The following is a 16,212-nucleotide window of genomic DNA, read 5'->3' as shown; positions in this document are numbered from 1 at the left end:
GCATCCTTGTAAACAAAATCAGCAGCCATATACCAGCAGTGATGCCTTCATGTTCTATCAGACTGTCCCAATGCCTAAATGATGAAAAAAACAAATAAAACAATCACTGTGAACACATGTAACAGAATATTTTATTCTTCCGGCCCGAAGAAGGAAGTGGCCCCCGAAAATTGTTGGGTATTGCCTTTTAAGAACTATTGTGTCATACCCTTTTACCTTTTAGATACATTAGGGCTGATTTACTTAAGAAATGTAAGCTGTTTGCTTACCAAGGTAATTTATCACTTAGTCAACATGGTGAAGATTCACTTCACAAAGGATATCCAGTCACATGGAAGGAAATCCAAAAAACAGGGCTTTGCATGCACATGATTGGATTTTTAAAGTCATCAGAGTTTCATTTTGATTTCTAAGTTAAGTGACTAGACTGTTTTCCTTTAGTGAAATATTCCCATTGTCTTGGTGCCTTATTACCTATTGGAGTTCAGGTTTCATCTTAGGTTCAATGGTGGTTGGCAGCTACATATGGAAGCAATCTAGGAACCCCACCACAGGTATACCTAACATTGAGATTGTTTCAGATCCAGCACCACTCCAACCTGCACAGTAACCCCACTTAGTAACCCTAAAGAGCAGAAGCAACGTGCAGCTACCAGTCTCCGGAAGGTTGACCTCGAACGTTCAACCCCGAATGGACTGACAAATTATTCTTCGTCCAACACGGCAACAAAGCCCTGTGTTTAGTGTGCAACGACACCAACAGCACTTTCAAGCGGTTGAATCTGGCATTTCGATGCCAAGCACGCATACACATACAGAGACGTGGTGTAGTCTCTGTATGTGTACGCGTGCTTGGCATCGAAATGCCAGATTCGACCGCTTGAAAGTGCTGTTGGTGTCGTTGCAGAATGAGCAGAAGACTGAGGCTGCTTGCTTGCAGTCACAGTTGGAAAAAAGCTTTCCTTTGAGGCCTTGTTTCTTCTGGCCTAGTGTGCCTTCTTGACCTCCTGAAATGGCCTAGTAGTCCAAAAAGTTTGCCGACCCCTGGTTTATTTGTATTTGGACTTATATGAACCAAGTGCCATTGTATCTGTCCCCTTTTTTATTTATTTTTCTTTTAAAGCAGAACTAAACGTCCCTATTCCTCCCAGAGGATGTAGCTCCATCCTAATCTCTAGGTCAGTGTTTCTCAACCAGGGTTCCCGTGGAACCCTAGGGTTGCTGGAGGTTCTTTGAGCGTGTGACTTTCAGATCAGTTTAAGTGACACCAATGACGTTTTGGCTATCTGTAACGGTGACATTGTTCCCACTAGGGAAGCAAAGTAGGAAGCATTCTTTCCACTGATCATCACATTACCTGTGGTTATAGCAATTATAGAAGGGGTTCCTTAAATTCCTGAATGGTATTTCAAGTGTTCCCCCATGTTAAAAAGTGTGAGAAAGCCACAGCTGTCATGGTTCTTCATGTGTAATTAGCTCAGACAGTTGAAGGCTTGAAAGTTCAGTTGAGATCTGACATGCACAATGGCAGCTGTGACAGTTATCAGCAGGGGCATGTCTGGAATATTACTGTTTTAGGAGACAGGTAAATAGGTAAGTTTAGTTTGGCTTTAAAGAAATCTTCATTCTATATAAAATATTTATCAATAAGCCATAGTGGGTGAAATATTTTTTTGTTATTACTTGAACCTTCTTTTCTTCTGCAGGGATTGCCAGGAAAAGATGGCTCATCTGGACCCCCCGGACACCCTGGACCAATGGTAACATTTCTTCTATTCTAATTCAAAGCAATTAGATTTTTACAAATTATGTTGTGAAAAAAATACAATATTGTACATCTAGCCATGTTTGTCTTTCAGCTACAGTCAAAGTAGATTATGAATTTGGCATGCCATACTTAAAAATTTTGTAAATTTGACCCCATAGAAGTTGACTGGTGTTTTGTTTTCAAATTGTCTGTGCCTTAATTTCTCAGTTACAAACATTCCTCATATATAGTTTTTGTAGTTATTCATTTTTTTTTATATACATCTAAGCACTTTGGAAGCAAGGAAGCTGAAATCCCCAGTTTTGTATATATATAACTCAACCACCTCTCATTACAGGGTGCACCAGGTAATCCAGGATCCCCAGGTGTTCCAGGAGGCCCAGGACGTCAGGGTGAGACTGGACCCCCGGTAAGTAGTGTATTCCGTAAAGTAATGGTTTTTCGGATATAAGTAGTATTTGGTAAGACCTAGAACTATATATTCAGTACACAGCAGCTCAAGTGATAGATTATGCAAAAATAAATGTAACACATATCAATGTAAAAATCCAAATACTGTAACATATAGAGCTAAAATATATTGATCCCTGCAAATATATCTTATACACCTACACTTCAGGAAATCTTTTTTTACAATTTTATGCCCTTGGCATGATGTCAGATTTACACTGAGCATATATTTGGTATACCATACTGCAGTATTCAACAGGGTTCATATTGTATACCTTGAGGATCCAGTTGTAGTTCTGAGGGATTCCAAGTGAGATGTCATGGATAGGTTTCTCATCTGATGATGCTCGCATAGTTCCTGCACCAAGGTTATTTTGCATTGTAGGACTATTTAAGTTTTTCCTCCCAATTCCTAGCTAAGTAACTAATAATACCAATGATCTTTTTAGCTTTCTGTAAGGGGGTTATTCTTCAAATTGACCCCAATATAATAGGGCATTCTTCCCATTAATCACCAGTGTAAGGGGGCTCTACAGTTATAACGGTCTATTGTAACCATTATTATATATGTTTCAGTTTATGAATATTAGCAGAAAATATCTTCAGGAGGTGTTAACATAAACTAAAAAGCTCTTGCCTCCTATTGTGCCCCCATTCAACCACTATATATCTAAGCTCAAATTGCCAAGCTACCCACTGCAACAACAATCTTCATAGCTTTTTCTTTTTGGTTCCATGATGCTTCTGTTAAGTTATTGGGTGGCTTGTAATGGTATAATTGCATTTGCATCCATAGCACTGACTTTTTTGCAAATAAGCCCATACTAACTCTTTACTATGGGACTTTGGGTCCATTCCAAGTAATTATCTACCCCACTTGGTATGCCACATTCTTCTTTATTTGTTATTATTTAACAATAATGTACTGTTAATGTTACCATGTGGTGGTTAAAATGGTCATTTTTTTTTAAAAGCAATGTAGAAAGGTGTCCAGGTCAGGACTGGAACAGTAACAAAGTGAAGTACTAACTTCAATAAGAGTCTTAATTGAGAGTCTCCAAGGAGGACATCAAATTTTTAACCATACTGGGTAGATAATGAGAGATTATATGAAAGGTATTGTTTTGCACTAACTTTTCATCCACTCTTTATATTTTTTCATTAGATATCTGAGTAAGTCAGTATAAAGGAAACACGTATGATGAGCTGTAGATATCGTTTTTTTTTTATTATATGCCTCCTTTGCTAGGATTCAGTTTCTTTATAATAGACACATGTCTGGTATGTGCACAGAATCCCTTTATATTATTTGAATTCAGCCCATGCAGGAAGAAAGGAAGTGTTCTTTATCAGCCTTCACGGTGCTTATGTAAAGCCTGTAAAAATATGAAATACCTGGAGCAAAACAAGGAGGCAGGAAGTGGAATCAGACTGGTTAGCTAAAAGTTAGACAGGGAAACCCATAGCGGAGAGATCTGTACAATCTCCTACTGCTCAGCTGTCAAAGCACCGCTCACAATATTCCATTGTCTCAGCCGCACCTGAGGCAGGGTTTGTAATTGGTGGCACGCATGATAATTATGGAAGCAAAGTAACATAACTTAGAATTGTATGTCATCCCATTGGTTGGTTATTATTATTTTAAGTGGATCAGTTTCGATAATGGCAGCCAAGTATTAATTATTGACAATGACTTTGACAGGGCATACAATTTGTCATGTGCAAAGTCTTTTAAAAATGTATGGATTGTGTCATTATTCAAATTAGGTCAGGAAGGATGTAAGCTGTCAATTAAACTTGACATCTGTTAAAGGTACTGCCTGATTCTAAAGTTATATAGTTACATCCTTTTTAAAAACAGGTAGTCCGTGGGTTACATATGAGATAGGAACTGTAGGTTTGTTCTTAAGATGAATTTATATGAAGGTCGAAACTGGTACATTATTTTAATAACTGCAATTAGGACAGATGTTTGTCCTAACATATTATTTGGCAGTGAGGTGTCAGTTACTGTAAAAAATCCTCACTTTGAGCTAATCACAAAATAAAAAAAATAAAAAACTTTTTGAAGCCTAGACATTCATTAACTTCTGGAGCAAGCTGTGCTTTGATATGCAAAAAGAAACAACTGCAGAGTTTGTCACAAACGAGGGAAGCCCCGTTCGTATTTAGGAGTCATCTGTCAGATGTCCTTAACTCGGGGACTACCTGTATCTGAATAATTGAAAGATAACTTTTTACACCCCTCAGGATTCACTCTTTTATTTTTATCAGCCACTGTAATTTGTGACCATACTCCCGGCCTTCGTTCCATAATGATTAACAGTAGGAGCATCTCCTTATCACATTAGCAATAAATCAATGCAGCTAATCCATGATACATTTATGTGCTACATTTATTGTCATGTCCATCAACCTGTAGCAGCAAAGGAGCTATGGATGTGGATCTAAGGAGGAAAAGGAGTTAGCCTTCAGGGTAATGCTGGGTCATTAGGTAAATGCCAGGCAATATCTACAAAGACTGGAGCCTTGTGTCTACTACCCTCACTCAAAAAAACACATTCACAATATATGCAATACTTTACCCAAGGCCCTCCAGGTATGACCTTGGAAGGTCTGAAGGTTTCCAAGTGTTCTTCTTTTTGTAGCAGGGCACCCGAAATCCTATTCCAAATTTCGGTGTCCCCCTCTAGCTGCTGTAGTTCTTCTGAAAGACCCCTAAATCAATATTATGTTGTTTATTGACTAAATCCTAGTGGTGTTGGGTGGGAAGAGTGACCCACTATTTGACCGGCCAGAGGAGTCAAAGTGGACTCGTAGTTCTGCTTCAGTGTGAAGTTTTAGCAAAAGAAGGAACAGAGGTTAGGGATTTTGGTATTTTGTAAACCCAATGACTGGATCATTTAGAATTGATACTATTTGGACCCTATCACACATGCATAGATGTAAATGGGCCGCAGGTTATGCTACTTGTAACTTTACTTCTATACAAGAAAAGAAAATGACATGGAGATTGATCCATTTTGTGTAATTTACCCTGAATACCCTGTACAGCACAAATATGAGCTCTTATGTTTTTAACACTCTGATATGACGAGATGACCTCAGATATTCCCGAGCACTTCCCATAAAATACATTTTTGCCATAACAGTCTTGAGAAAAACCAGCTGCCCCACTTGTGTTATTTGTGGCAAATGGAAAACTTTGTAAAAACTCCATTGGTCCTTCCAATAACATCTTGTCAGAGTAATTTATTCTAAGGCAAACATTCCAGAAAATGATAACCATGACATGAAGCAACTGCTGGGGGAGCCATGATGTTTGGATATAAAATTGAGATGGAGACATACTTTATAGTGATTGAAAAGATGAATACCCCAGGAAAATGTGCGGGTCCAGATTAAACTTTGCTGGCATGCTGGTATTTTTGGAGAATCCTTTGAGGATTCTGTTACTGTGTATCATTCATCAAGTCTAAACTAGTTTTTCTTTATATTAAATGACAGCATTTCTGTGTTTTTTTTTGTTTTGTATTTTCATTTGATATTTTTATTGTTCATTTTGTAGCACTAGAAAATTACATTTTATAATAGAATATAATATAACAATGCAAATTAAAAACACAAAAATAGGAAATCTTAGAATTAGCCTTCATAAGCACACTTTTACATTCTTTACATTGTTTATGTGAAGTTTATGTGAGGTTTATGTGAAGGGTTATAAAGGTATGTTTAAAAGGGCAAAGTGATAGATTCGCCTATGAACCCTTTACCTTCCTACAGCTGATATCTTCCCTAAGCTCTTTGATTATTACGTTCATCACTATTACATTTGAATCCCTAAAAATACCCAAAACTTTTAGAAATATTTGCCCTTCTTTTTAGGCCTAGGCATGTGAAGCCAATTGGGTTTGTGAAAAAGTGATTATGAACTCGGGAACATTTTTGTAGTTTTTTTGTGTTTTTGCCAAATAATGCTGTGATGATGATTATAATATTGTGTCTTTATTCTTTTAGGGTGCTCCTGGTGTAAAAGGGGAAAGGGGAGAAAGAGTGAGTATTTTTTTATTACAGTAACCAAGAGAAACCTCACGATTTGATTGTGTTACACTCTACTGGAAAAAAATAGAGCTCAGTACCTTTTTCAACTAAGATCTCCCTATTCTCCTCCAATTCAGACAAATTTTACTGAGCTGAAAGATAAAGACCTACATTGACTTACCAAAACTTTCATTTACTGTTGCAATGTCTCTGATCGGAATGTGGGCTACATCGTGTATGTAGAGAATTTCTCCAAGCAAATGCTGAAAGGTTCCCCCCAACAGATAAAAGATGGTTGATACTTGCACTTTAAAAAGTAGTACAAAGTACAGATAGCTGGTGTCTAGAGCCCACAAAGCAAACCTCAAAATTTACTCTTCACATGAAACCATAGTTGCCATGTCAGTAATTCCAAATCATATTTTAAGTAAAATGTTTTCTCTCCCTTGCTATGTATCCATTTTCAGATAAAAAAATGCCATTAGGTCAGATCTCAGATACCACCACAGAGGTGATTGTAATGTGATAGGTCAGGGGTCAGCAACCTTTACTATCAAAAGAGCCATTTTGCCTCCTCTTCCACTAAAGAAAAATAGTCTGGAGCCGCAAAACATAACACAAGTTTATAAACTTTTAATATTTTTTTAATTTTACCTGTTACAACAAGTGTGCATGTGTAGGCCTACTTTGAAATAAATTAAACACTGAACTATTTTGATGGGCAGAGTTCTTTATGTTCTGACGATGCCTTAGCGATGAAATTTTAAGGGGTGTTAGCCATAAGTGTCCCCCACTTGCACCTCTATTTTGGTCACCTGTACCGCCTCCCCCCCGTTCCAGAGAAATTGGGGTTCAGATGCTAGATGCTTCCAGCAATGTGTAACAGGGTAGATTTTTTTGATAGGCAGAGTTTTTATGAATTTTTAGGAGGTGTTAGCCACAGGTGTCCCGTACTTGCACCTCAAATTTTTTTCACCTGTACCCCCGTTTCCAGATAAATTGGGGTTTAGGTGCTAGAAGCCTCCAACAATGTGTAACAGAGTAGGGGTTTTCTGATGGGTGGAGTTTTTAGGAGGTGTTAGCCACAGGTGTCCCCCACTTGCACCTCTAATTTTGTTCACCTGTACCCCCTTCCTGTCCCAGAGAAATTGGGGTTCAGGTGCCTCCAGCAATGTGTAACGGTAGATTTTTTTGATGGGCAGAGTTCTTTATGTTCTGATGATAGCCTAACAATTAACTTTTAGGGGGTGTTAGTCACAGGTGTCCCCCACTTGCACCTACATTTTTGGTTTTGTACATCTCCCCATTCCAGAGGAATTGGGGTTCAAAGGAGGGGGATGTCATTGTACACACCCATTTGTACACGCCCCGTGGTAGATTTATTTCACTGGTAGATTTTTTTCATTAGAACACTGGATAGGGAATCCCCCTCCTCCGCAGTGTCTTGGGAGGAAGGGGATCCCCCATCAGAGATCTCCCCGCGGCAGCCGAAGGGAGCCACAACAAGGACGCTGAAGAGCCGCATGCGGCTCCGGAGCCGCAGGTTGCAGACCCCTGTGATACGTGATAGTGCCATAAAGTCATTGGACCAATATTTACCGGCCATATTTTCAGATTATTCTCTGTATGGAATAAACCAGATTTTAATTATAATTTTTAATGTCTGACTGTATGAAAAGTATATTTGCTACAGCTATAGTCTGCTTGATTTTGTTCAGAAGACCCCTGAGATTTTTAGCAATATCTACCAGTTGGAATCGTAAATGGATGCTGTTGGCAGATTTTGTGCCCAACCGACCAATCCAATCAATTTTCCAATTGCTAATCAGTAAGTTGGAAGTCCCCATTTTTCTCAGATAGAGAGTCATCAGAATTTTGAAGATGTGATCTGAATGTTCTTACAAACAACATGACTTATGTATCTTAAAATTATATTTCCAAACACGACCAATCTATCCTATACCAATCGGAAACTTATAATCGGTCGACTACAGCTGTGGGATGAGAAATTGATTTGGAAGTGGAAAATAGTCCATGTTCTAGGGTGTAGACACATCTAGAGGAGAGGTGTACGGACCTGATGGGGTAATCCCAGGGTCTGCCAGTGCCCCCAATTGTTTTTAAAGGCTTCTAGTTTCCAATGTTTGTACAGAAAGTTATACTGTAAATTGCACCTTAAATGACCCATAATAGTTAAGAAAAAGTTCTTGTATTTAGCATTTGCATTAATAATATATCATAATTTTCATGTTGGATTAGAGCTACAATTCATGTAGACAAGAATGCAGAGTTTTACCTCTAGCTTAGGTGGAAATAACAAACCTGTCAACCATTTCTATTATAGCAAGGCTGTGTAACAAACTATCCAGATTTTATTTTCTAGAAAATACCCTGAGAAATATTCTGTGAACACATAGAAAGTCAATAAAATGACACTTTGTACAACAAATAGATTTGATTTGCTTGCATTGCAGGGGGACACCCAGTCACAGAACATGGTGCGTGCAATCGCCCGCCAAGTGTGTGAACAAATTATACAGAGTAAGTACCACAAGCATAGTAAGCACCTTTACTAACAAATATGATTGATCTTGTTATAGGATACAGTATATAACACAGCCTTCAGATCGTCTATATCTCACAAAAAAAACCCCACTGTTAGTGCCAAATTTTGTACTTACTTTCTTACTGTAAGAAAGAGACAAAGAAAAATAGTTGGGATGTCTGTGGTTTCATGTCCTAGTGACAACTGCATCCCCTATTTCTTGTCTTAATATCACCTTTATAGGCCCGATTTCCTTTAGTGGGGGCACATACAGAAGTAAAACGCCTCGCAGGTGTTATAACTCTTCTTCACTCCATCAAAAACTTAAACAAAAAACATTGTCAGACAGTATTCTTGTGAGAAGCAGTTGGCATTAGGAGACCTTCATACCTTCCAAGGTCATGCTTTGCTAGTCTTGGGTAAAGTATGTGTAAGTGGAATCATCATCACACACATATGCTCAATGGGTTTTTTGATTCGGGGCAGTAGAGACCATGCCCAATCCCTGTAGCTATTAGCCGACCTTTACGTAGTGTCCCAGCATAACCCTGAAAGTCTTAACTCCTCTTCACTCTGAAGCAGAACTACCAGACCAGTTTGACTTTTCTGGCTGGTCAAATGGTGGGGCATTTCCCAAACACATGGTGGAATAATCGCAACTTCTACTTACCACTTCAGGTGCCACACCTGTAGCTTTGTGTACACTATAGGTCTAAATTATTAATGCTCTCCAAGGCTGGAGAGGATACACTTTCCACAGTGAATCTGTGTATCCAGCAAACTTGAAATAGTTTTCCTAAAAGTAATCTGTAATTTGTTAGCAAATGTTTTCAATCTTGGACCAGATCTATTCCAGGTTTGCTGGATCACCCGGCTTCACTGATGAAAGTGTATCCTCTCCAGCCTTGAAGAGCTTTAATAAATCAGGGCCAATAAGTCAATGTTCCACCTATTTCTATATTGATAAATGGATTTCTTTGAATGGGGACATCAGAAGCCAAGCCTCAATTCTTGTATATATCAATTGGACATGTTTCAGCATAACTCTAAAAGTCTTGTTCCTCCTGTTCCTCCTGAATTCTAAATCCATGACTTTTTGGTAGCACCAATGAAACACTTGTTCAGGAACTTTTACTAAAGTTCTTAAAGCAGGAATAAATCATGATCGGGTGGTCAGGCAAATTATTATTATTATTATTATTATTATTAATAATAAACAGGATTTATAAAGCGCCAACATATCACGCAGCACTGTACAATAAAGAGGGGTTGCAAATGACAGAATAATACAGACAGTGATATAGGAGGAGAGGACCCTGCCCCAAAGAGCTTACAATCTAGAATCTAGTATTCTTGAATAACATAAACTTCCGGCCTCTGGTCAGTGCAGTTACATTTCAAAGTATCTAATATTTTCCCCTTTTCTGGGAATCCGCAATTCATACTCACATGACAGCCTTAAAGTAGAAAAAATATTAAATGACAGCAACATGCTCAAAATCGTACAATGCATAGTGATCTTCTGGGTACATTTTGTTTTTTCGTGGTTGATTCCTATTAAAGTCAATAACCATTTTTTCCCCAGGTCACATGGCCAGGTTTAATTCACTCCTGAACCAAATACCAAGTCAGTCTGTATCAGTCAGAAGTATCCCCGGGCCCCCAGGAGAGCCAGGTAAACAAGGTCCATCTGGTCCACCTGGCGAACAAGGATCTCCTGGAAGACCAGGATTCCCTGGCAACCCTGGCTCACCAGGAACACCCGGAGACAGAGGTTAGTGATATACCGATATTCCAATAAGTGATGTAAGTGAACAGATAATTGTACCTTATTAGTTAAGCCACAACTGTAGTTTCTACAAAATAAAGTTTTATCCTGTGTGCCAAAGTGCAGTCTAGCTTTGGAGGATGGTTGGACATATAGACACCAAATGACCTCCGATAGCAAATTTGCTGATCCTTGCAGAGTTCCCATTAAACATGCAAGATCAGCTCTGCTAACCTACAGTGACATCACTTATAGATTACAACAGGTATGGGAGTGTTGTGATGATGATATATAGTGGTCAGGAAGTGGGAAAGGTGACAAGGTAATTGGCAATTGTCATATTGTCTACTACCTATCAGCTTTGGTATTCTAAAAGAAGACGATTTCCAGGTATGAAGGAGCACGTGCACAGGCCAATATCCTCAACCCACATTGTGGTCAGTGTATAGATAAATGTCTGCCAATGCCAATCCTGGTATCCGTTTCTTTAGAGTCTTCATCATATTACAATGCTGTTATTTCTTTGATACAGACTGTGGGCATATACATGAGCAGTAGGTGATATATCACCTTTGCTGCTGCAACACATACGACATCTGATGATGACATCAGCTTGGAAATGAACAAATCAGTCAAGAGTTAAATAAATTAACCAATATTTTAATAAATGGTCAGTTTGTTAAATAACTTTCCTATTCTAACAGGTGTACCAGGTGAAAAGGGCGAGAGAGGAAACCCTGGAGTCGGAACCCAGGGACCGAGGGGTCCTCCGGGACCTACAGGTAAGAGAGCAAAATTAAACAAACAACCTATCCAAGGAACATGAATACATTCATCTGATGCCAAATTCTCATAAAGCCAGGGGCAATGTTATGTACAAGTTCAGTTTAACGGATCTCAGAGAGAATGAAAATGACTTTTGTCTTTAGTAGACCTTAAAGCCTTCAAGAGATCAAAGCAAAAAATAAAAAAAAATTCTAATTGCTGTCTTTCGAAAAAACATATATCTGTATGAGTGTGCATGTGTGTGTGTATTTATATATATATATATATATATATATATATATATATATATAGTTATACATACAGTCCAAGGAAAAGAATCAATGACTACATTGTATGTCTACACAACAGAAGGATCATCTAGTTTATTTCCTTTGTCTATATGAAAAAATTCAGATAAAGAGATGCAACATGTTGCAAAATGCAGCATATAACATATACAAAATATTTAACATATACAATGCTCTTTGTCAAGCTGGAAAAAGAGACTGGTGAATAGCATGGTATGCTAAAATCATTGGTTATAAGCTATTACATTATCTTCATTATTTTTTCATTATATATATTGACAGAGAGAAAGAGAGATTATAGGCATTTCCATTTCTGTATTACATATAAAGATTTATAATTGCATACTTTACTGGTGGTCTCCATGTCAGACAATACAATCAACGTTTGCCAATAAAGTCAATGACACCAAGAGATTGAATTGTGATCAAGGTATGGGTATGACCTAATGGATGAACAGTATAGCTCAATCATCACTACACATGAAGCAAAGAGTATTTAGGGATGTATAAGTTGAAAAATACATATTTTTTTTTGTACAAATTTCACTGCTGTTGATTCTCCTTACCATGTTCCTTTTTGTCTAGGAATGCCTGGTGAAGGTCGTACTGGAAGCCAAGGTCCATCTGGGCCTCCAGGACAGCGTGGCCTCCCAGGTCCCCCAGGAACTACCGGTCCTATGGGGCCTCCTGGTCCACAAGGTTATTGTGATGCTGCCTCATGTGCTGGATATGGTGAGTACCAATCCTCTTATCAATATTGATAGTGTGCTTTTATAGGCATGGGTACATTGTGACAGTAGACTGTACATCAGATAATTTCACATCGTAGATCAAATATTGATTCTGATTCATCTCAGATTCAGATATTTCATAATATGTTGGTTGGTTATAACATTATTAATCAAGGTGACTTTTTTAGCATGGTCTGCCTAAATGTGGTGTCCATCCATGACATCCATATTTGCAGATTATCCTTTGTATGGTCACTTGTCACCTGTACACGATTGAATATCACTTCATCACGGCCATGTCTGAATTTTAAAGATTTAAAACCTATTACATTTTTGGTCTAAACTTTAAAATATGCAATGCATATTTTTAATAAAATCCCCTCATTCTTTATATGTGAAAAATTAACCATACAGGACACTGCAAACACAGTTTGCATGTCAGTGTGTTTGTGTGTTTTGTCTGCCCGGTTTGCATGTCGGTGTGTTTTGTCTGCACTAGATGTTTGCTGTTTATCTACATCAGTGAAACTCTGATTCTTAACAGTTGCAGACAGATTAGCTTTCACTCAGATATTCTGCATTGCACATGTGTTAGCTAACTGCAATATATGGTAACTGTTGCACTGCCATTCATTTAGAAAAATACATTAACGCACTATGGAATGGCACCTCTGTTGTAGAGCAGGGGTGCCCACACTTTTTTGGCTTGCAAGCTACTTTTAAAATGACCAAGTCAAAATGATCTACCAACAATAAAAACTCCTGTGTGCGGTAGAGTTTATTTTGAAAGGCAGGGCTCCGCGATCTAATTGCATTGCTGTTGCGATCTACCAGTAGATCGCGTTCTTTCTGTTGGGCAACCCTGTTGTAGAGCATTGCAATGCATTGCAGAAAATACAAGGGTCATGTACACTTTTAGACAGATTAGTGTGATCTTTTCAGTAGCCTGAAAACAAAGGTAGAGATAATATACTTATTTCTCTGGAGGTCCATATTGCTTACATCCTTTCCCATGCCTTCATCATATGTTTCACATTCCAACTATTTCGAGTGTTGGGTACCCATGTCCCCCACTTCATGCTTTGGTTCAAGCACATGACCAATAGCCACAGCAATGGTGTAAGGGTTGAAAGATGGAACCACAGCTTCCAACACATTGGTAGTGTGAGATGCTAAGTAGACCGATGGAGGCTACAGGACTAGAATGAACGGAAGGTTGGGGATGGGGCATTCAGGGATGCAAGTGTATTAGCTCTTCTCTTGAATAACTGGCAGGGTTGTGTAAAACATCATTGTTTGAAAATGTCCTAGTTTTTTCAAACTAGTAAAAAGCAGCTTGCATGGGCTGTAGTCTCTTCATTGGTTGTCAGTATACTGAACCATATATAGCGATATATATGTATATGTTGTAACCTGAAGAGACATTAATGTTGCGCATTTATGAAAAGCAATGTTTAGGTAACTGAGAAAAAAAATTTCCGATGGCCAACGACCAGATTGTTCAATTTTCAACCTAATTTTGTTACTGTGATATCTGGAAATATGTCTCACTCAGTTACTTCTGTACAAGCTTTCATAAATGGTTACGTTGTCATTCTATTGTACATTCTGTAAGTTTTGTGTTTATATTTTTTTGTTGGTGTTATGGTATTTTTGTACTGACTTTTGTGTTTTTTCTTTCTCGTCCATCATCCCTTTGATCGTCTCCACCCATTCACTTTCTGTTCATTTCCAATGAGAAGGCTTAATACCTTACAATGACTACCAACGTTGAAGAGCAAGACCAGTCGTGCTACAACCCGATTTGTCTTATTGGCTCATACCCACCAATGGAAAATAGGTTGACCAATACATGAAAGACTGTAAATGGACCAATACATGAAAGACCGTATGTGACTTTAGCTGAGGATTTTCAATAGAGGAATCATGTTCTCCACTACTCCCATTAGTTCCATACCATGTACTCCCAAAATTTGGCATATTGAAACAGGCTGACCAGTTTTTGTTAGGAAGTTCAAAACTTGTCATTCTCTTGCTGTTCACCACTGGGGATTGTCCCTTTTATATCCCCATTAATTGTCTATTTAAAAGCATTTCAAAGCAGTATAACCAGCAGAATCATAGCCACTTAGCTTTTTTCAATGAACTGATTTTAGAAATTCCTTCATTTTCAGTCTGTATTCTGAACGAGTTTCCCAAAGACATGCTCCTTCACATTAGATCAGTGGGTGATTGGCAGGGGGATAGACAATGCAATAGCAATGCATAACAATGGGGTTTTCTCCTTGTAACTAAAGGAGAAGATAGTTTTAAAGGACAACTGCAGAAAAAAGGTCAAAAATGTATAGGTGTTTACCTATATGTAGCATTTTTCCTTATTGATGCAGCTAGTCTGGTTTTTCTAACTTTATTCATGGCTGCTTTCCCCTACAGAATAAAACCACATTTTTTTTCGTATGGCAATGCTTACACTTTGTGTTCATAGCTTCACCTCTTAAAACGTTTTCAGTGCTGCAGATGGTGGAATCAGTGACCCAGTTTATTGTATTGAGTTGGCGATGGTGGCAGTCTCGTCTGAGACATCTTACAACCTACTCTGCCAATACTGTTAAAAAAACTTTAAGTATTATATTATTAATATACTTGGTGAGCAACAAGTGATGGGCATTCCATGTACAGAAGCAATAAGGATAATTAAAAATTAAAAAAAATAATTAGGATAGTGATTTTCTTGGACTTCCTCTTTAACCCGAGATCATCAACTATTGTCGAACGATATAGAAATACATTTCAGTAAGCCAATGGCTGGTAATTGGGACAAACTGATGAGCTCAACTTGGCAAGTTCGCATAGAGCTGAGAGTAACTAAGACACTGTGACCTATCAGTCATTTTCCGATGTAAATGTCTTTAAATTTATTTTATGTTGTGGTGACGGTTGTCTAGTTAATTCTTTGACTTCATTTCTGTTGACCCGTCTTTTTTGTATTAATCGTTACGTGTTGTAAATTAAAGTACATTATTTAAACATATGTACATTATATAGGAATTGTTTAAATGTTTTATATGCTCTGCCATTATGTATTTAATCCTTTGTACGTGGTGGTGGTGGGTAAAGGTGGATATGGGGGACAACCTGATCATGGTTCTCCTGAAAACTATGGCCCAGGGAGCCCTTATGATGATGACGATGATGAAGAACCTGATCCTTATGGGTCATACCGAGTTGCCTACCCCGAGTCCTATGGGCATGGCGGTTATCCTCAACCAGAGTTTACTCCAGTACAGGAAGAGGAATCTATGGAGGTGAGATCTCCTGGAATCAGTCGTCACGCACGTGGCATTGAAGGAAGATCATCTAAGTCTCTGAAACAAGATTAAGAGGGACGAATGAACTCTTTAAAGAAGCTACACGTCCTTAATTTGTGGGAATGCCACCATGCATTGTATACAGTACATTGTACATAAGTAACTTTTTCAACATTTTTGGAAATTGTTTACATAAATTAGAGTTATAAAAACAATATATGTCTTCAAAAATATGTACTGTGTGGACAGAATAAATAATGATTCAGTTTATGTTTTGCATGAGCTCTATAGAATTTAAAGGACTGGTGCATTGCTATTGCTAATGGCAATATGGAGGAGGCAAGGGTTGTTAGATGGATTACTCATTGTTAATTAAAATGCTGCTTCTACTGGCGCAGAATGGTAGTACACACCTGCCATCAAAACAGATCTCTGTAACATTTATTCCTGATTAGTTTTAATTTAAAAATTGGAAATTGATAAAGATAAAGGAGAAACACTAGAAAAAAGAAAACATTTCCTAATCAT

The 16,212-nt window shown here is 38.1% G+C and overlaps 1 protein-coding gene across 1 annotated transcript in view; it reads left to right on the top strand.

Moving 5' to 3' along the window:
• Nucleotides 1-15,407, top strand: part of COL14A1 (collagen type XIV alpha 1 chain) — a 121,823-nt gene extending 106,416 nt beyond the window's left edge. The window contains exons 41-48 of the mRNA XM_072410687.1: nt 1,707-1,760; nt 2,106-2,177; nt 6,236-6,271; nt 8,734-8,800; nt 10,390-10,578; nt 11,277-11,354; nt 12,231-12,377; nt 14,119-15,407. Of these exons, the coding sequence (XP_072266788.1) occupies nt 1,707-1,760; nt 2,106-2,177; nt 6,236-6,271; nt 8,734-8,800; nt 10,390-10,578; nt 11,277-11,354; nt 12,231-12,377; nt 14,119-14,150 (675 nt within the window). The 3' untranslated portion in view covers nt 14,151-15,407. The remainder of the gene's footprint in view (nt 1-1,706; nt 1,761-2,105; nt 2,178-6,235; nt 6,272-8,733; nt 8,801-10,389; nt 10,579-11,276; nt 11,355-12,230; nt 12,378-14,118) is intronic.
• Nucleotides 15,408-16,212: the final 805 nt, after the last annotated feature.

This window comes from Pyxicephalus adspersus, chromosome 5 (genome assembly GCF_032062135.1).
Source record: "Pyxicephalus adspersus chromosome 5, UCB_Pads_2.0, whole genome shotgun sequence".
NCBI classification, from domain to species: Eukaryota; Metazoa; Chordata; class Amphibia; order Anura; family Pyxicephalidae; genus Pyxicephalus; species Pyxicephalus adspersus.
Note: the sequence above shows the minus strand (reverse complement) of the source record. Positions and strands in the feature narration are given on the sequence as shown.